Source organism: Megascapheus bottae, chromosome 22, assembly GCF_031878675.1.
Source record: "Megascapheus bottae isolate mThoBot1 chromosome 22, mThoBot2.hap1, whole genome shotgun sequence".
Classification (NCBI taxonomy): Eukaryota; Metazoa; Chordata; class Mammalia; order Rodentia; family Geomyidae; genus Megascapheus; species Megascapheus bottae.
Genome location: NC_143530.1, coordinates 25,828,427 through 25,856,139, shown reverse-complemented (window position 1 = coordinate 25,856,139; position 27,713 = coordinate 25,828,427). Strand labels below are relative to the sequence as shown.

Here is a 27,713-nt window from a genome sequence, read left to right as displayed (position 1 = left end):
CCAATTTTGTCTCTCTTCCTAGGATGGTTCATACTTGGCTGAGTTCCTGCTAGAAAAAGGCTATGAGGTAAGTAACTGACTCAGTGGGCCAGTAGTTAGGGAGCCATTGGGATCCAACAGTTTGCTTCTGCTGAGTGCTTCTGAGTGTACCCTCTGGGGAAACTCTGATAACACATAAGAATTTTGTGGCAGACATTGCCACTGTGCATATTATATAGCATACCACCAGCTCATTGTGCTATCTTCTGGTAAGCCTTGATGATGTCACATCCCCCCTGTAATATTATGAAGGCTAATTTATGATGTAATGGTTACATAAAATGTCCCATTAATTATGAAATCAGTTAATTTGAAAATTTCACAGAGTAATAAAAATCAAGTTGATCTTTGGCAAGCTTGAATGCAAAACTTACACATGGAAGTTTTTTGCTTTCTAAAAGGCAGCTATAAGTTTTATGGAAACTGTCATCAACTTATTTTTCTTCTTCAGTGTTTTCTCCCTTACTTCAAAGAATGGTGTCTTACATTAAATTTGTTGTACTTTATTGTGTGTATTTTACTTTGTTAAAAAGTTTTTTCATGTGTAAGCAGTGTATGAATTAAGAAATTGACTGGACTGTGTTATGACCTGCTTGCTACTGTTTGCTTTAATAGGTTTTATTGTCTTTTTATTCTAATTGTAGGACGTTGAGTAAAAAAATTTGCAGTTGGTGAAATGGAAAAAGAAAGGAACATGGCATCTAGATTCCAATAGGATTTGAAGAAAAGGAAGTTAATTTTCTCACTCTAACTCAATCTGTTTGAGAGCCTTGACTTTTAGCCTTTAAGAAGATAGAGCGGAGCTGAGAGTATGGTTCAAATGTAGAGAGCCTCTTAGGATAAAGTCTTGAGTTCAAACCTCAGTATTACAAAACAACAAAAACCTCCAAAAAAAATCCCGTCTCAAATAAAAAGTCATAGTGAACTGTTTATCCCACTCTGTATTGTTATATAGTATTTATTGTTTTCTAGATTACAATATTAAAATAACACAAGTGTAATTATGAAAGGATGACACATGTACACATATTTTTAGTGATTTTTTGGGGGTCATTGTGGGGCTTGAACTCAGGGCCTGAGAGCTGTTCCTGAGCCTCTTTGTGCTCAAGCTTAGTGCTCTACCACTTAAACTACAGCACCACTTCCTTGTACACATATTTTTATAAGATGATGTTGCCATGATAACCAAGAGTAATTTTGCATGGCAGAATAAGCATAAAGAGGTATAGTTATCAAGAGTATATGTATTTGAGTACAACACTGCATATTCTGCAGAGCAACAAGTTTTAAGGTAGGTCATAATATAGTGTAAAAGTTTATTTAAAAGAAGTTCTGAGCCGGGCCTGGTGGCTCATGACTGTAATCCTAGCTACTCAGGAGGCTGAGATCTGAGGATCAAGGTTCAAAGCCAGCCCTGGCACAGAAGGACCCAAGACTCTTATCTCCAATTAACCTCCAGAAAATGGGAAGTGGGGCTTGGCACAGGGTAGGGTGGTAGCCTTGAGCTGAAGAGCTCAGGGTCAGCGTCCAGGCTGAGTTCAAGCCTTCTGACCCCTCCAAAAAAAGAAGTTCTGTTTACTCAGACTGGATTAAAATTATGATTTAATAACTATTAGAAGGAAAGGTACACTTTCAAAAATATGGAATGTGCTGAGAAGTAACCAGTCATGTCAGTGCTGTCAAATGAACCAGATTAAGGAGGTAGTTGACATTCTTCTTTTTTTTAAATTGCTAATTGTGTATCTACTAAAGGATTAATATATAAATATGTGTGTATATAAATGTATATACATATATATGTATGCCTATAATGTGTATGTACATATACAATTCAATAACAAAAACCAGACTAATGAGATTAGGATTATGGTCATGTGCCACCAGTGTACCTAGACATTCTTATGAAACACTAAAGGCTGATTAAGAATTCTGGGAATTCTGGGAATTGTTTACCCAAGTGTTGCTGAGGCTACTTTCTTGCAAACTATATGTGCAGAACCACAGCAATTACAGGTTCAGGTGAAGTAGACAGACTAATGCCATTACCATTTGTAGGATCTTGCCTTGCTGAAATATTTCAAATCTGTTCTGTGTATCAGGAGTATCACTAAATTCAGAAAGAGTGGAAATACATAGTTTGGAGTAGCACAGTGATAGTCAGGAACAGGTAAATGTTATGAAAAATGTGGCCTCATGTTGAAGCTGAGCTGTTATTAGGAAAGAAGGAAGTACACTTTGGGTAGCAGTAGTAAGAACTTAGAGCAGAATCAGGTTAGAAGGCAGAAATGATGGGGTAACATAAGCAAGAACAAACCTTATATGTAGATTTAGCTCAGAATAGTAATTGTACTCTTTTATTTTTCTCTGATCAAAAAAATAAGAAAGTATTGAAGACTTAACTAACCTTAAAAAACAGGCACTTGTGAATTGCTTGAGAAGGATTACATCAGTGACCTGATTCATAATGGTAATGAATGGCCATACATGTTTTTTAGATTCCTGAAGCTGGTGGGCCCTGGCCATTTAATGTCGCTACTGAAATTTATCTGATTGTAGTTTGAATGCCCATTTCAAATATAAAAGTGAAACATAGACATCCAGGCATTCTTTGGATCTACAGGGTATTAGTGTCAGGACCTCCTGTGGATACCAAAAGGTATCTCAAGATGTTCAAGTCACTTATATAAAATGATATAGCATTTGTGTCTTAACATATATCTTTCTATATACATTTAAGTCATCTCTAGTATAGTTATATTTAATATAGAAGAGAAACAGAGGACAAATTACAGTTTTTATTGTTGGTTGTTTCTTGAATTTTATTAAGAATTAAGCATTAAAGAAATCAAAGGGAATGGATACAACAACTGCTCTTTTGTTTTTTTTTTAATTTGTTTTTTGGGGGTAGTAGGACTTGAACTCAGGGCCTACGTGCTGTCTGTAAATTTGTTGGTTCAAGGCTAGCACTCTGCCAATTTGAGCCAAAGCATCACTTCCAGTTTTTCTGGTCATTAATTGGAAATAAGAATCACATGGACTTTGCTGCGTGGGCTGGCTTTGAACCATGATCCTCAGCTCCCAGAATCCTGCATAGCTAGGATTGCAGGAGCATGAGCCACCAGCACTCAGCTTCTTGTTCATGCTTTACTGATTCCTAGAAATGTCCTTTCATAGTGAACAAAACCAAGAATTTTCAAATTTTATGGATAATTGCCCTGTAAATATTATATGTACTTAATTTTGCAGATTGCTAAAGTTCAAAGGCCTTTTTCTTTTATACCCTGTTGAATAGCAGAGAGCAAAAGCACTAAACAGATAGTCCAGCCTTAATGGCAAGGGACCCTTGGAAGTCAGCACTGGATGGTCAGTGTCTTAATTCTCTTCCTATTCTTGATGACTTTGGCCTTGAAGACATTGTTACTGTAAATAGGGATCATGAGCACATCTATCACCCAGTGGAGCCCTGTGGTATGCAAAGAGCTTGTAGTTGCAGGAGCTACTAAGAGGCAATGTATGATGTTGGCTAGCCAAGAGACACATGATATAGAAAGTTCCTTAGGCCAACTCATTAATAGTATTGCTGGCAGATATTTTCTCTAGCTTAGGATGCCAGAACAATATATGTTCTTTCCATTGTTATAGGAAAAAGAAAACCAACACAAGTGAAACATTTTATGGAATAAAATCTAGTTTTTAGTGCTTCTCAGCAACCACTGCTAACAGATAAGCTGACAACATAATGCCACTAACATGTTTTTGTACCCATTTAACACTGAAGTAATTGAAGGAAATAAAAGAGAAGTAAAAGTTGAACTCTTTAAAAGCGAACATTTGTAAGAAAAGTCCATGTTAACTTGACAAGGTCAATGATAACACTGCATATCAGGATGGTTTTATTTTTTTTCAAGAAGAAACTTTATTTTTCTTTTTATCAGACATATTTGATATTTATACTGAAGGGGCTCTTCCTGACCGCTTAACAGTTTTTCTTAAAGATCTAAAAAGAATTATAGAATTTACAAAGTGGCCATTTCTGCTGGGCACGGTAGCTCACGCCTGTCTGTAATCCTAGCTACTCAGGAGGCTGAGATCTGAGGATCAAAGTTCAAAGCCAGCTCAGGCACAAAAGGACCTGAGATTCTTATCTCCAATCAACCTCTAAAAAACGAAAGTGAGGCTTGGCTCAGGGTAGGGTGGTGGAGGTAGCCTTGAGCTGAAGAGCTCAGGGACAACAAAAAACAAAGTGGCCATTTCTGGGTAGATAGCCACAATTTTCTACCCATTAAAATTGTAAAGGTGATATACAGAGTAGTTACAGTTGCATACATAGCTATACATCATATACATATTGAGTACATTTCTTTTTGAACAGTGTTACCCCCTGCCTATTTTCACCTGTTTCCCCTGCCTCCTATACAGACTGCCCTCCTCCCCAAGTTGTAAAGTTCATTTCCAGTGTAGTATCTGGTGAGTATATCGTTGAATCAGTTTACCCTTTCTCCTAAGTTTCCTGTGATTTCCTCTTCCCTTCCCCAAATCAGATATACTTTTATACAAGACAAAGATTACAGAAATAAAAACAGTGACACCAGGAATAAGTCAAAGGAATAACAACAACAAAAGAAATAATCAGGATTTAAGTTAAAGAATAGGTACTTTTTAATGCTTGGAACAAGTGTTATTTTTTATTAAAGAATTTATTAACATTTATTTTTACATCATATTTCAAGTGATATATTTAACAAACAAGTATTCAAGAAGGGAATCTCTATATACAATCACTGGCACTTACATTTTAGAACATAATTAAAATTAGGCTGAGGGTTTGCATGTCATAGATACATATTAATCTATGCAATAAAACATTATGTCTATAGAGTCAAAAATTTTTGTCTATGTACTTGTGTTTATATTTTCAATACCATGTCCATAGCATTGGGTATGCAAGTTTTGAGTCATTGCTCTTGTTCTGTTTGGATCTAATAGCCACATATTAAGGATATTATGCTCCTTTTGTTCCTTTAGTTTTGACTTGTCTCACTCAACATGATTTGCTCTAGATTCATCCACTTTCCTGCGAATGCCATTATTTTATCTTGTCTATTGGCTATGTATAATTCCACACACACACATACACACACACACACACTTTTTGTATCCATTCATCTGCAGTAGGGCATCTGGATTGTTTCCATCCCCTGGCTATTGTGAATAGTGCAGAGATGAACATAGCTGAGCAGGTGTCCTTATCATATCCTGGGTTCTGATGTTCAGGATAGATGCCCAGGAGTGGTATGGTGGGATCGTAGGGAAGGTCTATTTTCAGTTGTTTAAGAAACCTTCACACTGCTTTCCAGAGTGTCTGAACTTGCTTACAATCCCACCAGCAATGCAGTAGGGTTCCTCTTTCTTCACAACCCTGCCAGCACTTGTCCTTGTCTGAATTAAAAATCTTGGCCATTCTAATTGGGGTAAAGTGGTATTATAGGATTGTTTTTATTTGCATTTCCTTTATGACCATGGATAATGAGCATTTTCTCATATGCTTTTCTGCCATTTTAACCTCTTCTTTTGATAAGTGTCTCTTTAGTTCCCTTGCCCATTTAGTGTCTGGTTTGTTGGGTTTGGGGCGGGGGATTAGTTTCTTGAGTTCCCTGTAGATACTGGATATTAAGCATTTGTCTGATGTATTATTGGTAAATATCTTTTCTTGGTTGGCTATCTTTTTACTTTAGTAGCTATGCTTTTATCTGTGCAGAACCTTTTTTATTTTTATGTAGTTCCATTTATCGAGTTTCTCTCTGATCTGTTGTGAGCCTGGGATTCTTTTCAGGAAGTTTTTGCCTGTGCCTATGAGTTCCAGTGTCTCTTCAACTCTATAGTGTAGCAGTTTCAAGGTTTCCGGTCTGATATTGAGGTCTTTATCCATTTTTGGGTTAATGCTTGTGCATGGCGAAAGGCTAGGGTCAACTTTTAGTTTTCTGCATGTGTCTGCCCAGTTTTGCCAGCACCAATAATTGAATAGGCTGTGTTTGTTCCACTGTATGTCTTTGGCTCCTTTGTCAAATACAAGTTGACTTTAGGCATGTGGTTTTATTTCTGGATCTTCTATTCTATTCCATTGATCTTCTGGTCTGTTTTGTTATTATGGCTCGATAGTAGAGTTTGAAGTTTGGTATTGTAATACCACCTGCATTGCTCTTTTTGCCTAGAATTGTTTTGGCTTTTCTAGGTCTTTTCTTGTTCCTTATGAACCTTTGGATTGTAGCTTCTATTTCATTAAAGAATGTCTTTGGGATTTTGATGGTGATCGCATTGAATTTGTATATGACATACCTATAGCCAGTATCATACTAAATGAAGAAAGACTGGAACTATTTGCCTTAAAATCAGGAACTAGGCAGGGATGCCCACTTTCTCCACTTCTCTTCAGTATAGTGCTGGAACCCTTAGCCAGAGCAATAAGGCAAGAGAAGGACATCAAAGGAATCCACATAGGGAAAGAAGAAATTATCTACATTTGCAGATGACATGATCCTCTCTACCTGAGTGACCCAATAAGCTCCATTCCCAAACTCCTAGAATTAATAAACCACTTTAGCAAAGTGGCAGGATACAAAATTAATCTGCAAAACTCAGTAACCTTCTTATATATATGAATCTAGAGCGAATCATGCTGAGTGAGACAAGTTAACACCAAAGGAACAAAAGGCTCATGGTATCCTTAATATGTGGCTATTAGATCCAAACAGTACAAGAGTAAAGACTCATTATTCACGTACCCAATGCTATGGACATGGTATTGGAAAAATCCATGACTCTATTGACATAATGTTTTATTACATAGATTAATATGTATCTATGACATGCAAACCCTCAGCCTAATTTTAATTATGTCCTAAAATGTAAGTGCCAGTGATTGTATATAGAGATTCCCTTCTTGAATACTTGTTTAATATATTACTTGAAATATGATGTAAAAATAAGTGTTAAATTCTTTAATAAAAAATGAAAAAAATTGTACAATTGGCATCTATGGAAGCTTGTTAATTTATGCATTTCTTTTATTTCTTTTCTTGATTTTTGGTTACCCCAGAAACTTGAGTGCTTTTAGTTAAAAAGAAGCCAATTTTTTTTTTTTTGTCCAGTCCTGGGTTTGAACTCTGTGTCTGGGCACTGTTCCTGAGCTTCTTTTACTCAAGGCATATGGTACTAGGAATTGAACCTAGGGCTTCATGCATGCTAGTCAAACACTCTACCCCTAAGCCACGTTCCCAGCCAAAGCCAAGAGTTTTTTGTTTTGTTTTCATTTAGAAATTATTCCCAGTACCAGGAGGAGTGAGCAGAATTACCATTTAACAGTACCACTTTTTATTAACTCTCCTCCCAAGTAGTGTATTCATCTAAAGAATGGGTGGAATAGTAGTGAAATTGTTGTGAAGAGTAGAGGATTTAATATATTAAGAACAAAGACTACTTGAAGTGTGATATATGTTAGGTATTGACACTAACTAGTTAATGCATACTTTCTGAAAAGTGAGTATTATTAACCATGGTGTGGCTAGGAGGCATCCTGTGTCAAGAGAAATTTAGACAATAAAGAATTTGAAATCCAAAGTCAAGCACTTCCCGTTTTTAATAATAGAAAACAAATAATAAAACATTTCTGTCTCATACTATGTAATTTGACTATAGTGTTTGAAATCAAATCAACTTTGTTCTGACCCTGAGCAAACTTACAATCCTCCTAATCACCTAGTTTGCTGGAATGTGACATTATAAAAATACCCCCTCTCCTTTTGTTGTTCTTGTTGTGGGCCTGGAGCTCAGGGCTTAAGTGTTGTTCCTGAGCTATTTTGCTCAAGGCTAGAGCTCTGTCACTTTGAGGCCTATCACCACTTGCAGTTTTTTGGAGATAAAAGTCTCACAGACTTTCTTGCCCATAGTGGCTTTGAATTGTAGTCCTCATATCTCAGCCTTGTGACTAGCTTGGATTATAGGTGTTACCCACTGGTGCCTGGCTTTCTTTTCTTTTTTTTTTTTTTTAAGATCTCAGTGTTTTTGAATTGTATTTTGGGTTTGAACTACTGTAATTTAATAAGCATTCTACTTACATTTACATAGTTATTTAACCCATTTCCAGGCTAGTTTCCTAACCCTTACCTCTCTTTTCTTCCAAAATCCTTATAAAAACAAACAAAAGGACCCTATCTACATCCTTTCTGTAAAGAAAAAGCTGCTAATCTCAAGTTAGTAACTAGATTACACAGTTTGCAAACATTTGGCTTGTCAAAGTTTGTATTTCATATGTTTAAGAAGCAGGCAGACTTAGCTTTCATTGGTTCTTAGACTAATACCTGCTGTCATGGACTAAGCATTGGCAGTCTTTCTTTTCTTATGTACACATACCAAAAATTAGGGGTGAGGGAGAAATTAGACCTTTTTGTTTCATTAGGGAAGATGAAACAAACAAAACAAAAACAATAGTGCTTAATGCTTTACATCATAAATGTGACATTAAGTTCCCATGTTATTGATTTGATGTGACTTTGTATGTCATCAATGGTTTAATATTTTTATTAAGTCTTGTATGTGTATATATGTATGATTTTATTTTCTCTCTTATGGGCTGTTGAGTAATTGTTTTTGAAAACATAATATACAAATTCTTCTCTTGAATACAGTACAACACATCAGAGGAAGTTGTATTTCAGGAATAACTTTAGTAGTAAATACCAAACTTCCTGGGTTATAAGAATACATGTAAAATAGCCCTTTATTAAAAAATTATAAATTTTGTATGGTTCTTTCAACTTTATAATCCAGTAACAAGTTGCAAAAACAAGAGATGGAGGTAGAATTAAGTTCAGTATTTTCTACATTTCCTAAGAAATGGCTATGCCTAGCCTAATCTCATTTTAATGCTTCCTAGATTTAAATGTTTGCCTCCAAAAATGTCAATCAACATTGCAGTGTTCCTTTCCTAAAATATTTTTATATTTACCAACTTTTCTTGGGTTCATTCATTCAGAAAATAGTGTTAGTATTTTTCTGTTGGCTAAAGGAACTAACCAAGAGTTACTACTTGTGAGTATGTTGTACCCTTTGTAGAAGGTAGTTTCTCATGTATGCTTGTATATAAGATGATGACATTCCTTTCTCTTTGAAAGAAAGACTTATGTGCTAATAATTTCCTCTTTGCATTTGGAATCGTTGAGTCATGCCATGTATTAATTTCATTTGAAATAGAAAATAATTGAGTTAAAATAGAGAAGTATATTCAGCTGCAAATGAAGCTATCCAGTATTGGAAGGAACACTTCTACAATAAGTCAAAGATTAAAACTGCCACCAGTGGAACTGGAACTTGGGCAGCTAGTGACGTAAGCTGATGTTATCACTGGCAGCACAAAGAGAATAATCTTAAAATAAGAAGGAAGTAGGACCCAATCTGGAATAATTTCTCTTATGTATTTGATACAAATAGTCTTTCTTCAGTGTCAGATTTGCATTCCTTTTTTTTTCTTTCTTAAAATCAGAGCCTGGGCCCTGTTCTTGGACAGTTTTTGTTCAAGGATAGTGTTCTGCCACTTGAGCCACAGCAACATTTTGAGCTTTTTCTATATATGTGGTACCAAGAATCAAACCTAGGACTTTGTGAATGTTAGGCGAGGACTCTACCAGTAGGCCACACTCCTAACCCCCAGATTTGCATTCTTATTCTAGAAGTATTCTCACATTGATTATTATAATTTCAGAAAACAAATTTAAGTGTGGATGTTTGAGATATTTAAGAATCTACAACTAAGCATGAAGTCATGTAATTATCTAATTACTTTGGTTGCGAATAGCAGTGAAAACACTGGAGAAAGTTAGGGTGCTGGTAGCTGTCAAACAATGATTGGGAAACAGAGGAACAGTTTCTTAACTATTTGTGCATAATATTTATATTTTTCATAGAGCTACACCTTAGAAAAAGAGCTTCTGAGTTGCTTACTAATACTGCAAATTCATAAATTACATAACATTTTCCACCCTTAAAAACTCAGGTCCATGGAATTGTTCGGCGATCCAGTTCATTCAATACAGGTCGAATTGAACATCTCTATAAGAATCCCCAGGCTCATATTGAAGGAAGTAAGTAATATTTTTTTCAAAAATAACTATCTTCAGATAAGATGTTTTCAAATGTCTTCTTTCTCAGTCCATTTAGTTATAATTCTTTCTCAGTCCATTTAGTTATAATTATTCATTTATTAAGTCTTATAAATTTATGATATGTCTTACAAATTTATGAAAACTCTCGTTTTTGCTTGCTATGCTGGGACAGTCTTCTTGGTTTGCCTGTTGGAAGGACATTGGGTAAATGTTCAAAGACTATTTTTTTTTTTGCCAGTCCTGGGCTTGAGCTCAGGGCCTGAGCACTGTCCTTGGAATTTCTCAATGCTAGAGCTCTACCATTTGAGCCTCAGCACCACTTCCGGCTTTTTTCTATGTATGTGGTATGGAGGAATCGAACCCGGGTCTTCATGCATGCTAGGCAAGCACTTTAACCACTAGGCCAAACTCCCGGCCCTCAAAGAATATTTTTTTTTAGGTGTCCTTGTCTCCTTATGTAGCAATAGTTCCATTTTATAAGGATTTTCCTCCTTTTTATGTGTGGCTTCATTTAGTGAAGTTAATCCATCTTTGGACATTCAGTTAATTTAGAAAATAATTTGTGAAACTTGATCCAAGTCTGATGGCCATGTAATGATCGGCTTTATAGGTCATTGTCGGGATTTGAAGATCTTGTTAATTCTTATTATAAATTTGTTTATGTAAAGCTGTGTTGTTTATATAACATAATCACAGTATTTTTCTTATTTGATATTTGTATCAACTCTTGAAATTGATAGGGAAAACATTTTACCTATTAGGAAATGGAGAGAGATTATGATTTTAACAAGATTATATACCTTGAAATGGCAGAGATAGGACTACATCATTTGACCTTTATTTCTAAGTTCATCTTAAATTACTTAGTTTTCAGCTAGGAAGGTGACATAGCTTGTAGTTCACAAATAATTTTTATATCCTCTCCAAGCACCTAGATATTTGAATGTTTGGGTTTATTTTAGTGGTAAATCGCCAGTAAGATGATGTAATTATTTACAGAAAATACTTCCTTTTGTAATATTTTAGTTATTAATTATATTTTCCTTGAAAAATATATATCTAAATATGTATTTTAAAACGTATAACACACATAAACCGAATATTATGTGTGTGTGTGTGTGTGTGTGTGTGTGTGTGTGTGTGTGTGTGTGTGCTGGTCGTGGGGCTTGAAGTCTGGACCTGGGCATTGTCCCTGTGCTCTTCTGCTCAAGGCTACTGCCCTACACCTTGAGCCACAGTACCACTTCCGGTTTTCTAGTGGTTAGTTGGAGATAAGATCCTCATTGTCTTTAGAGCCTGGGCTGGCTTTGAACTGTGATCCTCAGATCTCACAGATCTAGGCCTCCTGAATAGCTAGGATTACAGGTATGAGCTACCATGCCTGGCCCTAAGCTTCTTTTTGCTCAAGGCTAGCACTCCACCATTTGAGCCTCAGGTCCACTCCTGTCCTTTTCTTTCTTTTTTTTCTTGACAGTTAATTGGAGATAAGAATCTCATGGGTTTTCCAGTTTGGGCTGTTGTTGAACTACATTCCTTACACCATTCCTAGTAATTAGGATTATAGGCATGAGCCATTGGTACCTGGCAATTTTATATAATATTTTATTTTTTGTCTTTTCTTTTTTTGATACTGGGGATTGAACTCAGGACTTTGTACTTGCTAGGCAAGTACATTGTCACTGAGCTACATCCCAGCCCTATAATATTTTAAACAAATTTGTACACAGAACAGTTTCATAGTATGAAATTTTCCACCATGGCATCATGACAGCACTTGAAGAGCTTTGAATTTTGAGTACTTCAGCTTAAATATATATATATATATATATTTATTTATTTATTTATTTCATGGTACTCAGGGTTTGAACTTAGGACTTGCCTGATTGCTTCACTGAGCCATCGCATTGTAATTGAAATCATAGGTATTCACTACCATATCCAACTGCTTCCTTTCTTTGTCCTATTCTGGACTAGTGCAGTGATTCTCTAATTCTTAGCTTTCCAAGTAAATTAATTCTTTTCTTTCTTTCCTTTTTTTTTGGGGGGGGGGGGCTTGAACTCTGTGCCTGGGCACTGAGCTCATCAGCTCAAGGCTACCACCCTACCACTTGAGCCTCAGCCTCACTTCCTATTTTCTAATGATTAATTGGAGATAAGAGTCTCATGTTTTTTAGTGTGTGGGCTGGCTTTGAACCTTGATCCTCAAATCTCAGCTTCCTGAGTAGGATTACAGGCGTGAGCCACTGTGCCCGGCTCTTTCCAAGTAAATTCTTACATGTAGGTAAGGATCAGCTCACATTCAGAGCTCTAATGGGCAAATTTTTCTCAATTATCATACTACATTAAGCATGTCATAAGATAGCTCCAGGACTGATTTTTTTTTGCTTTTATTTTTATTTATTTATTTTTTATATATAAACAGGTTCCTTTTACTCAATGAAGTCAGGACTGGGAGGGAAGGGAATATATTATTTCAAACACATATTAGGAATCTAGGTGGACATGCTAGTTAAAGAGTTTAATCAAAGAATTTAGCAGGTGGAGTTAGGAGGACTGAAGTTTTTTCTTATTGAAATTAATAGAAGGGTTATATGATATTTGCCAGATAGATGGTGCATTAATTCCCATACATTGATACCCTTTCACATGTCTTGGCGTTCTTAAAGGAAGACTGATGTTTAAGAGGCATTAAAAATTGCTAAATTAAAGTATCTCTCAAGCTGCTGGAGAGGTGGAGATTGAGAGGATTGTACTCTTAAGGCCAGCCAGATTAAAAAATGAGATCCTATTTCAACCAACAAGCTTGGCATTGTGGTGTGTGTCTTGTTATTCCAGCTACACAAGTAATGTAAGTTGTAAGATGAAGGCTGAGGCCAGCCCTATGTAAAACCTGGAGATTGAACCTGAAAAGTAGCTAAAGCAAAAAGGGCAGGAGTTGTGGTGCAAGTGGCAAATATGAGGCCATGAGATCAAATTCCAGTACTGAAAAAAATTATCTAAACAAAAAGTATGAAAATTAAAGCTATAGTCTCTATTAGCTATATATATTGTAGGTTTATTTAGAAGTTATACATATTATTTCAAGAACTCATTTGTTTAAATCTCATGTAAATCTTCCAACCACTTGGAGCTTTAACATGTAATACTATTTATATAACACCTGTCATATGATCCATACAAGTTTACACTAGAAATCTTTTAAAACATAGGCTACATATATAATTTTGCCTGTGAGTCCAGAGCCATGTCAGAGTAAGTTGTTGTTATTGTTATGAATTCTTTGGCTATGGTTTTGTAATATTCAGTGTTTGGCTTGTGTCTGTTGCTTCTCACTACAATAACTAAACCACTATTCAATGGGCAACAAATATGTATTATATATATTAAATATATATATGTATTAAACATGTAACATTTTAAATATATAATCTTTTTGCCTCATCTTTTTGAGTGCTAATAACCAATGTTACTGTCCCTTTAAAAATTCAGTTTGTCGGGGCCGGGAGTTTGGCCTAGTGGTAGAGTGCTTGCCTAGCATGCACAAAGACTCAGGTTCGATTCCTCGGTACCACATACATAGCAAAGAGCCAGAAGTGGTGCTGTGGCTCAAGTGGTAGAGCCCTAGCCTTGAGTAAATCCAGGGACAGTGCTCAGGCCCTGAGCCCAAGTCCAGGACTGGCAAAAAAAAAAAAAAAAAAAATTCAGTTTGTCACATGCTTTATTTTTTACTTTTACCATATACATTTCGATTTTGATATTTACGAAAGATGAGCCTCTCAATTTTCATTTATTTAATGTTCTGTTTTTAAATCCTAAAGACATGAAGTTGCACTATGGTGATCTTACTGACAGTACCTGTCTTGTGAAGATCATCAATGATATAAAGCCTACTGAGATCTACAACCTGGGAGCCCAAAGCCATGTCAAAGTAAGTTGTTTTCATTGTTATGAGTTCTCTAGCTGTGCTTTGCAGTGTTCTTTTTGTTTTTGTTTTTTAACTTGTGTCCGTTGCTTTTCAATACAATAAAAATACCAATGATCCTAGCCTTCAAGCTGAATCTTCAGTATTTATTTTGGTTAATATATTCTAATAAAATCTGATAGAATTTTTTCTGGTGTCATCTCTGAAATTTAGTAGCATAATAAATTATTACTGTTGCAGTTTTTGTTTATTTTAGGTTGTTTCTTGAGCTTATCAAATGGTTTGTTGCCATTTCCCATCACTGGGAATGAAGTAGTCTTATAAAATAATAGAAGATATAACTCAATAAAACCTTTGGCTCTACATGACAGACTGTGAGAATATTTTTCTGCATCAATGATGTTAAACTTTTTGTTCCGAATGGTAAAGATCATTGAAAGAAAGCTTTTAGCCTTTTCTTCCTCAGTATGACTTCTCTGTCAGAGTCTCAGGTATTGTGACTGTCTTCTTTATTCATTCTTTTTTAGAGTAAATAACAGTAAATCCAAGAAGCCCTTCCCACACTTTGTCATTGAAGCATTGAAGTTTTCTAAGATTAAGGGATTCTCGTGTGTGTGTGTGTGTGTGTGTGTGTGTGTGTGTGTGTGTGTGTGTGTGTGTGTGTGTCTGTGTTGGTCCTGGGTCTTGAATTCAGGCCTGTGCTCTATTCCTGAGATTCCCCCCAACCCCAAGGCTGTAGCACTCTACCACTTGAACACAGCTCCACTACTGGATTTTTGGTGGTTAATTGGAGATAAAATTCTCACAGACTTTCCTGCCTGTACTGGCTTAGAATGATGATCCTCAGATCCTTAGCTTCCTAAGAATCTAGACTTACAGGTGTGAGTGCCTGGTATGAAGTTTCCTTTTAAATTGTAGATAGCTTGCTACTTTTAGAAGCTATAAACAATCATGATGAGGTGAGGAGATGTCTATAAAATTACACATATAGTACCCCTTCCCTGTCTTGTCTTTGAAAGGTTAAAAACATGTGATATTTTCTTTAGTTGCAATGAACACACCAGTGTTTGATACCATTCTATAAGTAATAGGGACTATAGGAGAGTTATAAGAAGTCTTCTAAATAACTATGGATGTGGATTTTTCTATTCTTGTAATATTTTTTCCTCCTTTTTCTGAAAGAATGGTGCTTTACGAAGAATTATGGTTTCTAAGGTTGTTTAATCCTTTCACACTTACTTGCTCAGTATATAGCTTATTCAAGGGACCATGCATGTATAGTGAAAGGTTGGGACTTAAGTATGAGTATTGGTGGCAACTGCCAAATGCTAGCACAGTCTTTAAGTCTTTAGAGTAAGTAGGAGAGATGGAATGCCCATCTAAGGAATTATGCATGGTGTCTAGGAAATAATATCATGGACTTTAGTCTTGAAACTTAGGGAGGGCGTTTATAGATATAGTTGAAATGGAAGCAGCCTAGAGCCAGGAATTATGAATCAAAGAAACTCGCGGGGAATATGATGGGCATTTCTATGATGAGCTGAACTATATATACATATACATATATGAGCGTATATACATGATACATATGAGTGTATGTATATATATATATATGTGTACATATATATATAAATGGGCTAGAACCTGCAGAAAACTAAAGTTGGATCCTTCTTTGTCACCTTGCACTAGAATTAACTCCAAATGGATCAAAGACCTGGAGGTAAAAGCTGACACACTGAAAACTTTATAGGAAGGAATAGGAGATATACCAGGCCTCCTTGGCACAGGTAGAAACTTTCTTAATAAGGACCAAGAATCACAACAAATCAGAGAAAGGCTGGATAAGTGGGACTGCATTAAAGCCTACAGAGTGGGAGAAAATCTTCACCAACCAAACACGGACAAAGGCCTCATATCTAAAATATATCAACAACTCAAAAAATTGAATCACTCCAAAACTAACCTCCAAAGTAACAACCATCCCATTAAAAAATGGGCCAAAGACTTAAAGAGAGTCTTCTCTGAAGAAGAAACAAAAATGGCCTATAGACACATGAAGAAATGCTCAACATCTCTGGTCATAAAAGAAATGCAAATCAAAACAACTCTAAGATTCCACCTCACTCCAGTTAGAATGGCCAGGATCAGGAAAATGAATAATAACAGATGCTGGAGGGGATGTGGCCAGGAGGGATCACTACTACACTGTTGGTAGGAGTGCAAACTCATTCAACCACTATGGAAAGCAGTGTGGCAGTGCCTCAAAAGGCTAAACATAGAGCTCCCCTATGACCCAGCAATTCCACTACTTGGCATTTACCCAACCATCCAGAAACAATGACATATTAAATCCACTAGCACAACAATGTTCATTGCAGCACTATTCACCATAACAAAGATATGGAACCAACCTAGATGTCCCTCAGTTGATGAGTGGATCAACAAGTTGTGGTATTTGTACACAATGGAATTCTATGCTGCTGTCAGAAAGAATGACATCGCCCCATTTGTTAGGAAATGGAAATACTTAGAAAAAATCATATTAAGTGAAGTAAGCCAGACTCAAAGGAACTTAGGCTCAATGGTTTCCCTCATTCGTCATAATCAGTAGAAACCTTGGGCTCTACTAGCAGAGATCTGCAATAGAGCAAAATCTTGATACATAAGGCCATATAATGTGAAGCTAATTGAAAGGACCGCCAGGATATTGAAACAAAAGCCATATAATGAACGATTGTTGTCCTTAATGTACTATGTTGTCTCTCATCTCCTTTGCTGTCCCTTAGTTATCTCATATTGGTATAGTATCTCACTTTGTTATCTGATATATTGAATTTATTTGTATTTGGATATTTGAAATTTGATAGGGAAGGGGGGAAAACCAAGACGGGTGGGGGGTGTGGGGGGGGAGGGAAATGGGTACCAAGACATGTGAAAGGGTATCAATGTATGTGAATTAATGCACCTTGTATCTGGCAAATATCATGTAAGCCTTTTACTAATTACAATAAAAAAAAGAAAAAAATAAAAATGGGCTAGATAGAGAGCTAAACTACGTCTGGGAAGTCTCTGTTTTGGAAAGGGAAGAATTATATTCACCTTTACATTTTAGAGGTCAGAGTCTAGAGGGGCAGGTAGAACTGAATAGGGCTAACTCCTCTCCCCACTAGCTGTGGTCACCAGGGAGGAGGGAAAACTTCTATGCTCTGGGTATTAAATAATTGACAGACATATACAAAATATTTTTATGTAAGTACTTGATGAATACTCAAAGTCATGAGATTGTGTAAAATGTTTGAAACTTGAGACTAGCACTCAAAAATGAACTTGGAAGACATGCCTATATTTGCAGAATGCAGGGAGGAAGATTAGGGCTGATAGTAGAAATAAAGATGGTGAAAATAGGTAGAATTTTGTCTTGAAAGTTGAGAAGTTTGGTAGGCCATTTCATATGGGAGGGGATGAGTCTAAAGCACAGAGCACTGAGCAGCGTCACTGGCTTTGGCCGTAGAGTGGTGGTTTTTACTTATATTTATTTTTCTATTTCTGTAGTATTGGGAATGGGACACAAGATTTCATACAGCCATATGCTGTACCATTGAGCTACATCTTCCATCTAACAGAGATGTTAAAAAAGGTATTAGTAATGGCACAGAAAAAGGCAGAACGCAGGAGTTTTAGAAATTGTGGGGTAATAAGCAGACTGCAGATTGAGTGAATTATTTTCCAGAAAATTCCTGCTGGAAGAATGAGAAATAATATGATAGATGAAGTTCATATCACCATCTTCTCCATCTTTCTAGGCTTTTCCCAAGAATATTTGAAATTTTAGGTCCATGGTGGAAATGAAAACTTCTGTCTCTAAAACATGTGATGTATGATCACCCTAGCCTGGGACTCACATATAGAGAACCATTGTTCTGTTTCAGGATTTTTGGTTTATCCATGTAGAGTATTTGCCTTGAATGCATTCTTCTAGATTATCTTCTTTTAATGTATGACCTTTAGATTTTCTTCATTTAATATACTCTCATATTTGATATGAAATAGTTCTGTTACTGGTTAATGACAATTTAAGCTCTTGAAATCTAAAACAATGCCTTCATTTAGAATGTAAAGACTGACTGATGTGAATTTGGTACATCCTTATATTAGACCAAGTTCTTCACACTGAGTCATTTTTTCTTAACAGTATGTAGTCTATAAATAAGTACTTCTAGTATCTAAGAGAAATAGCATGAATATAGCCACAATTAGTTTGTCTTTTAAAATCATGTTTTGCATACTTTTGTTCTTTCTGTGATCAAAAGACAGTTGATTCTTGTTATGGGCAGAGTTTCCATGTGGAAGTGGTTTGGGATAAAGGCCCTGGTGTGCTCACTCTGCTCCTCATCACTTCAGGGTCAGTGTTGGAAGTTTTATCGTTTATTTCTCTGGTAGCTTATTTGGAAATTAGGATGGGAAAAAATCACATATTTTACTTATTACAATCAACTTCTTTGTATTAATCACCTTTGTAGGATTGACTGTGTTGATAAACAATATTTTTAACTGGAAAAGTTCTTTCTTTTTATGGGATTCTTGTAATTAGAATAATAAAAATAAGTATATTGTTTGGCTCCTTTTGAAATATTTTATATTTAATTTTGAATCTCTGACTTCTAGATTGGGCATTGTTTATGTTGGCTTCTCTTTGGATGGCATAAAAGTTTTTTTATCACTCTTATTCCTAGTTAATTTAATGTGGGTCATGGTATGCTAAAAGCAAGGAAAATAAAAATAGGAAGTTGGTCTGGTTTCCTGTAGGAAACCCATGAAGAAAAAATTGGTCTTGGAATGAAGCCATAGCAGTCTGGGAAATACTGACTGAAGATATTTTTCTGAATCATAAACAGAAAAATTATGACTCATGGAGTAAGTCATTGAAAGGCTCATTTGGTCTTATGTGGGAGAAAGTGAGAGATGACTGAAAAGTACTAGTTATTAAAAGTAGTTAAACCTAGTATGATGATATCATCCAGGTAGGAATAAATGACCAAATATGTAGTTCTGCCCATTTTGATAGAGAAAAAGTTTGGGGAACTCACTTCTTTTGAGGTTATTGTTTGTATTTTCCTGTATAACTACTGCTATACCTTTTCATTTGTCCTATTTCTCTTAGCTTCTCTAATAATCTTAAGTGATTCTTACAGTCATAATGTTGGCTTAGATCTTTCCACAGTGAATGTATCCTTAAATAACTTTCATCTCACAGTGCCATGCTGGAATTGCCTTGCATCTTTTCAAAGGAATGATAACTAGGCAGTTAAGGAATATTGGAGGTGTAAAGAACTTTGGAACTAACTCGATATGGTTTTCATTTCTACAAATCAAGTCAGCCACTCAAAGCCATATTTTTGCTATTGTTTGTTGTTGTTGCCAAATCCAAGGTTGGAACACAGATCTTCATAGTGTATACTTTACATAAGCAGATTAATAAAGAAAATGATTGTCTCTACCAGAGCAATTCCAATATAAAATAGTTCTCATTAAGTATTACCATTAAGTACTGTGCTTCAGAGTAGGAGAGTGGGAACTGAAATTTCCTCACACATTTGTGTGGGACCAGCTAGCAGATTCTGAACATAGTTGCTCAAAAAGAAGCAAACCTGGGCTGAGAGTTTGGCCTAGTGATAGAGTGCTTGCCTAGCATGCATGAAGGACCCAGGTTTGATTCCTTGGTACCACATACATAGAAAAAAGCTGGAAGTATGGGCCGGGAATTTGGCCTAGTGGTTAAGTGCTTGCCTAGCATGCATGAAGACCTGGGTTCGATTCCTTGGTACCACATACATAGAAAAAAGCTGGAAGTGGTGCTGAGGCTCAAGTGGTAGAGCTCTAGCCTTGAGAAAGTCCAAGGACAGTGCTCAGGCCCTGAGCTCAAGCCCAGGACTGGCAAAAAAAAAAAAAAAAAAAAAAAAAAAAAAAAAAAAAAAAACCGAAAAAAGCTGGAAGTAGTGCTGTGGCTCAAGCGATAGAGCTCTTGCCTTGAGAAAGTCCAAGGACAGGCCCTGAGCTCAAGCCCAGGATTGGCAGAAAAATAAAAATTAAAAAAAGAAGCAAACCTGTATAAAGCCTGTATAATTCTCCTTGAGGAGACCTCAGGCTCAGGAAGCTGATCACAAAGCAGAGTTGCTACAAGCCAAGAGGCTGATGTAGTAGTGATCAGGCATCAAGAGAGATGAGACAGAAAAGCCAGTACAGGGAATAAAGTTGGGACTGAAAATAGATGTGGGAATTAAATTAGTGGGCCCTGGAAAAGTGCCAAAGGAATTTAATTACCTAAGCTAAAGAAGTAACAACCAGTGGCTTTTTCCTGGAGGTTCTGAGTTGAAATTTATAGCTTGATAGCTATTGTCCAAGATTGAAGTTCCTTGATACCCTTATTGAGATGGGGACAAGTGACTAAATGCAGTGGGAGAATTGCATTTTGTTGGAGAAAGGCAGGTGTTTAGGGATGAACATCTAGGTTAGTCCGTGGCCAATCCAATTATAGAACAAAACAATATTGCAATAACAGTGGTCCTTTACTGTGTAATTATGGCAAGGTAGAAGATGGCCTGTTAAGATCAGTACAAACATTAGAGAGGGACTATTCTTTTTTTTTTTTTTTTTTTTTGCCAGTCCTTGGCCTTGAACTCAGGGCCTGAGCACTGTTCTTGGGCTTTCTTAAGGCTAGAGCTCTACCACTTGAGTTACAGCAGCATTTCTGGCTATTTCTATGTATATGTGGTACCAAGGAATCGAACCCTGGTCTTTGTGAATGTTAGGCAAGCACTCTACTACTAAGCCAAACTCCCGGCCCCAGAGAGGGACTATTCTTTTGTGTTCTTAATCATTCGTTCATTTATTTTAGACCCTTGGGAGCTTGGAAGAAAGGTGTGAACAGACAGGAAAATCATGAGAAGGTAGAGAATACACTATTGCTATTAGAAGGAATATGCTTAGCCTGGATCAGGGCCTGGCCTCATGTCCCATATATTTGCATGGTAGGATTTATGATAACACATTTGTGAATATGGTCAACCACCTCTTTGCTGACTACCTTCTACTGAGCTCTAGGTAGGATATTCTTTGGAAGACTTCGTGTTCTGTATCTGGAATGGAGATATGCTACAGTACTATGCGGCAAAAGATGATATAGTCTTGTGAAATTTTCTAGTTCGGGCAGGGGCTCTCAAATAGGGGTGTGCTTTAGAATTCCTGTAACATACTATGAAACATCCTATCCGGTTAAGCCAATTCCCCCCTCCCTTCCTCCCACCCTCCCTCTCTCCCTCCCTCCCTCCACAGCACCACTTTTGGCATTTTCTATGTATGTGATACCCAGGAATTGAACCTAGGTCTTCCTGTATGCTAGGCGCATGCACTCTACCACTAAACCCAACTCTAAGCCCACCATCCCTTCTTTCTACCCCCAACAAACAACACAGTGTTTGGTCGGGTTTTCTGTTGTTTCAAGTTCTACTAGCATCATGTGCTGGCATTATCATGCACTTGGGTAGGGTACTCATCCTTTTTTTTTTTTTTTGCAACTCAGGGTCTGAGCACTGTCCTTGGGTTTTTCCTCAAGGTTAGTGCTCTACCACTTTAGCTATGCATCATTTCTGGCTTTTCTATATATGTGGCACCGAGGAATCAAACCCAGGTCTTCGTGCATGCTTAGTCAGCACTCTGCCACTAGGCCAAACACCTGGCCCCTTCTAAGGCTCCTTTTCTTATCCATGCAGTGAATCATCTACCTTACAATGTGATTTTGCCCATGTGCTTTTGTGTTTGCATTTGAGTGTACAGTCGTACTCTCGGTACTACTTTACCTCATTCTCTTGAGAATATTCACCCTTTACTGAAACAATGTTCTCCTGACAAGGCCTTCTTGACCATTCTGTTTATAGCAATAATGCTCCTGGAAATGGTGGCACCCCAATCCTGAGGGAATAGCCAACAGTAAATGTTGTTAAAAAGGAGGAAAAGCAATGCCAGCTGGATACTCCCCATACCTCCATCAAGAGTTCTCTGTTCACAGTTTAGGCTAACAGAGGCAAATTGTCCAGAAAAGTGGAAGGATGACGTTTACAAGGTCAATGATGTTTGGTGGCAGAGCTCTTGGCATTGGTTCAGTTCAAGTCCTTGGGAAGACTTGCCTTCCATAAATTTCCAGTTGATGGACAGCCAAGTTCTTTCTAGTTTGATGATGCTAATTAGTCTTGTGCTACTAACCTGAGAGGACCAAGAGCAGGGGTGGTGGGAGGGAAGGTGTCACTGAACTAGGAGAGCAATTTTACCTCTTGTCATTCCCATCATTTACTATAGGGAACAATAGGTTTGAGTTAATAAAAACATTTTTCCTTGCTAGAGGGAAATTTTGTAATTAATACCAGCTGAATAGTATTTATATAGCTAGGAAGTTCCCCAAGTACAACAGTGCAAGGTACATGATCATATCAGGCTTTTGAGGAAATTGTTGTATTATCATGTATAACTCTGATGCGCTCAGGGCAACATCAAACTTTTAGTTGTGAATAAATATTTCAAATTATTATTGTATCATGAGCAGAAAGCTTTACTTTGGTAAGCAGCAAACTTGGAAACCTGATGATTTATATGATGGGTTTACATTTAGATCTAATATCAATATCCATGCATACTGTAATGTCTGGTCTAGAAATATTACTTCCCATGGGAGAAGTGAGTAGGTAGTGACTGGAGCAATACTGTGTGCTTAAAATCCTGTGTGAATAGAGAGAAGAGTAAAACAAACATCTAAGCTTATGTGAAGTTGTGTTTTTACTTTTTGCTATAAGCCAAATTTCTTTTTTTTAAATTTTTTATTGTAATTAATAAAAGGGTTACATGATATTTGCCAGATAGAAGGTGCATTAATTCACATACATTGATACCCTTTCACATGTCTTGGTACCCATTACCCTCCCCCCCACCCGTCTTGGTTTTCCCCCCTTCCCTATCAAATTTCAAATAACCGAATACAAATAAATTCAATATATCAGATAACAAAGTGAGATACTGTAACAATATGAGATATAAGCCAAATTTCTTTTGGGATCAATTCTTTTGTCCCCTCCTCTGCAGGCAGAAGCCCTATGATATTTAACATACATAGTTGGTAATCATAGGTTATTTATTATAGAGGGCAAAATTGCAATGTGTGATCCTTTTCATTTTGTTATTTAATGTTTGTGTTTATAATACCCAAATTGCTAATATAAATATGGCTAATAAGTTCCTAGAAACAAATTTGATACCTTCTATGTCATATTTGTAAGGTGAGATTGTATATTGCTGATGGTTCCCTGTGTGTCATCTGGAAGCTTGTTAGAGATTTGAGCAGTTGAATTCAAATCTAAAGTCACTTAAAAAGTTCTTTATAGGGGCCGGGAGTTTGGCCTAGTGGTTAAAGTGCTTGCCTAGCATGCACGAAGACCCGAGTTCGATTCCTTGGTACCACATATATATATATAGAAAAAGCCAGAAGTGGTGCCGAGGCTAGCCTTGAGAAAGTCCAAGGACAGTGCTCAGGCCCTGAGCTCAAGCCCAGGACTGGCAAAAAAAAAAAAAAAGTTCTTTATAGTCCATTAAGAATTTATATGGGAGAGAACACTATGAAAGTTTTCTTCTTCCTGTTCAAACAGATTGTTCTGTTTTATTAGGTCTATTTAATATAATTTTGATAATAGTTATAATGTTTGGAATTTTGGACTTAATGGACCACACAGAAGTATGTTTGTTTGGTTTTGCACACTTAATCTATTTATAGTAGTAAATAGATTGTTTACTAAGTAAATCCTAAGTAGTGCTATTTTAGTAACAGTTCTTTTTGCACATTAAAATTAGTACGTGTCTAAATCTGTAAGTTCATTTTCATATCAAATATAAATATATTTAGTATTAAAAATGGTGAACTAAAGTTAATAAAAATGATTATATCTACAAATTTATTTTCATATCAGATTATAAATATATTTAGCAATAAAAATGGTGAGCTAAATAGTAAGTTAGTAAGTATGTGTGAGTGAAACTTGTTTTGTACTTTCAATGATGAATGGAAATAGTTTTAGTATTCATAATTAAATGAGAATATGTAATTTGTCTAAATTACAGTATGGACAAATAATCATCTTGTGTAATATTCTAGGCAGATATATCTGCCTACTCTCTGACACTGTGTATAAAGAATTAAGCTTAACTTATTTTTAAAAAAAGACCTAATAAGAGTTTGGTTAAATGTGATTCCAAGTTTATTCTATTAGTACAGGAAGAGTTTATAAGATTTTCTTTGTTAATTTTAGGTACTTAAAGTTGGAATAATAAGATAAAATGAAATCATCCTTATTGAAATGTAAGACATCATAATTTTTCTAATTATTTTTACTATAAATCATTAACTAGATACCTTATCAGTGCCAGCAAGAAAAAAATTATAAGATAATTGTTTTAATGTCTTAGATTTCTATTTTTGGAACATATTGTTATCATTAAAGATTAGTAATTATTAGTTGTATGTGCATGTGGGGTGTGGGGGGGGGGAGGGTACTGTGGCCTAGTGCTCTTGTTTTTTTTCTGCTGACTGCTGACATTATACTTGAGCCACAATTCCACTTTCATCCCTTTTCTGGTTAGTTGGTAATAAGAGTTTCATGGATTTGTATATCTCTGGACCAATCCAGAGGTCTCAGTTTCCTAAATAGTTAGGATTGTCAATATGAGCCACTGGTGTCAGGCCTTTTTTTTTTTGAGAAAAGTCAATGCGTGATAATTGGACTTTAGAGAGATGTTAGTTTTAAAAGTATGCAATGACTCTGATTTTGCTTTATTTTCTAGAAGCTGTATGAAGTCATGTTAAAGTATTTTAAAGCTCCTTAGAAAATGTTAAGTGATGCTTATGTTACAGTGTGGATGATGAAATGTTTAGAGGTAATATTTTTATGGTAATTATGCATTTGTTATAAAGGTCAGATGGGCAGAACCAGAAGCAGGCATGGTCTGAAATCATTTTGTTAGCTAAATTTTTATTTAAGTTAAAAAATGTTGAATTTCTCATTTTATTTGATGCCTCAAGGACAGCATTTTTCTTAGTTTCCTCTCTGTGGATTCCATCCCTACTGAGCCCTTTAGAAATCAATAATCTTGACAAAACTTTAACCTTTGAAGGATATTCTTTGGAACTATTCACGCATACCAATAGCCCTGACTGTAAAGAACCCCTCTGTTTCCCTCCCTCCCCCGCCTCCCCGCCCCATGGATTAATCCTTTTAGAGGACAGGATTGTTTGTGCTGCCATTCCCATATTTCTCACAGAGTAGTGTGTGTGTGTTTGCACACTTTTGACACTGGTATTTATTAGGACAATTCAGAGCCTCTCTGGTGTGCCCTGATAGATTTCTTCATCTTCTCTAGAAAAAAAAGTGTTTTAAGTGTTTGTACAGGTTATTCAATTATTACATCACAGTAGATAATATTTATTATTTTTTAAAATAATCTGAGTAAATACTTTAGCATTTTATTTAAGGAATTAATTTTATCACTTGACAAGCTATTTAGATTTCAATTTGGCAAAAAGTAGTTTATTAGAATTATTTACTTAAGTTACTTAAGATGTCAACTTTTCATTTACCTTTTCCTCTTCAGCTGTAACTCTATCGAAGTTGCATATTAAGTTAAATTAATTACATGTTAAGTAATGTAGCTTCAGTAGATTTTCAGTTTTGGACACAATAGAAATTGTCAACAAACTTCTGCACTTCGCTGTGAGCAGATTGTTCCTGCAGCTTAGCTCCTTTTCCCCTTTACAAATGACCGGCATTTTCTTTTATAGGAAGATGTTGTGCTCTTTCATACACGTAGATGGCAGCAAAGTGTTACAGACAAGAGAGGTCAACCCTAAAGTTGGAATGAAAGATGAGTGACAATACAAACTTGACTTCCATCAGCTCAGCTGTAGTTAAACCTAAAATAAGAAAGAAAGCTACTATTGTTAACATATGGTATAGGAAGGAGAATGAAGAAGGCTTTGGGAAGCTATAGTATACTGAATTCTGGACAAGTCCTAAGTGGGAAAGCTTAATCTTTTAAGGTATGTCATCCCCTCCTATAAAATGATCGAAATCAACTAAGATAATGTGCATGTCAAAATAAAGATACAGTGAAGGCTGAGGGGCGGTAAGGAAGAAAAAGTAAAAGAGAAACCATACACAAGTTGCAGCAGCAAGTAATGGACTTGCTGCCTGCGGGTACTATAGAGTTTGGTCTGCCTGTCTCCTTTTTAGTTAAGCAAGTTACAAAGAGGAAATGTCAGTCCACAAATCAAGCAAACATTCCATGGGAACATTCGCTCAAATGTCAGCATTTTAGAAAATAGAACTATAGTCTATTATGGCCTACTCTTCAGGCTGGATTTGCTATTAAATTCAGAAGTACAAATGTATTTCTTCACAGTGCATTTGCAATTAACAAGTCACTTTATGCCTTAATTAGCATTCCTAAATAATAGCATAATCACTACTCAGATCACAGTAATCATTATAATTAATATTTAATACGTGTCTGCTTCTAAAGACCTTTCTGTGGCTTCTTCTATGTCATCGTCATTTTCAAATTTTAGAAATGCATTTGGTAGAATAAAAAAGGAAATAGGCATAATTGTTAGAAACTAAGATCTGAAAGTTAGTTATAAAAAAGCAATTTGTAACAATCAGAATGCCCCAGTCTCTTCATGTTTACAAATATAATGTTTCTGAATACCACTAAAATCATAGTAATGTCATTTCCCTACCTTTACATTTTTCTGTTGTAGTTTCATGTGATTTATTCCCATAGACTAATTTCTGTGTCAGAAAATTGATTCTATAGGTGCACATATAACTGGCTTAAATAAAATACCTGGCAAGACTCTCTTGTGACAGCACTTTTTCCTCACACAATTATTTTCTTAGTAAATATGATATCTTAACAACCCCTTCCCTCATTTCTGAGTTTAAAAAAATAACACTTGATATAATTTATTTCTCATACAAAGGCTTACTTAAGAGTATGTTGCCGTTTACCCTTTAGCTGCTTCAACCAAATGAGATCAGAAGGGAGTGTGGTTTACAAGGGTGAAGGTTGTTTCCAGCATCATTTGCTATGTACTGTAATGGGCCTCAATGGCGTTTTAATGAAGCATAAAACATACTCTGAGTATTGCTTGTTACTTATTAATGATTAAAGGATCAGACCTTGTCATATACTAGTAGGAAAAAACTACATATAAATGAATATTTTTCCTTTTTAAAAATTAGTTGCGTTAATTTAATTTGTGTGCACATATAGGTCTTTCTTACTAATATTTTTTAGTTTGGTTATGTGAACATAACATAAACATGGAAATTATTTAATAATGTAAGTTCTTAATTAATTTTACAGATTTATAAAAGTAAACTTTCATCAGCATACATTAAAAAAACTGAACTATAAGAATAGGCTTGAATTTATGCCCAAATATCTAATATATATTTGTTAATTGACTTTAGGTAACATTTGTTATTTGAAAATGACTTTTT

General features: G+C 35.9%; 1 protein-coding gene across 1 annotated transcript in view; it reads left to right on the top strand.

The window, feature by feature from the left end:
• The window catches only part of Gmds (GDP-mannose 4,6-dehydratase), a 550,906-nt gene that overhangs the window by 94,174 nt on the left and 429,019 nt on the right, over positions 1–27,713 (top strand). The window contains exons 2-4 of the mRNA XM_090356369.1: positions 23–67; positions 10,088–10,175; positions 14,015–14,124. Of these exons, the coding sequence (XP_090212495.1) occupies positions 23–67; positions 10,088–10,175; positions 14,015–14,124 (243 nt within the window). The remainder of the gene's footprint in view (positions 1–22; positions 68–10,087; positions 10,176–14,014; positions 14,125–27,713) is intronic.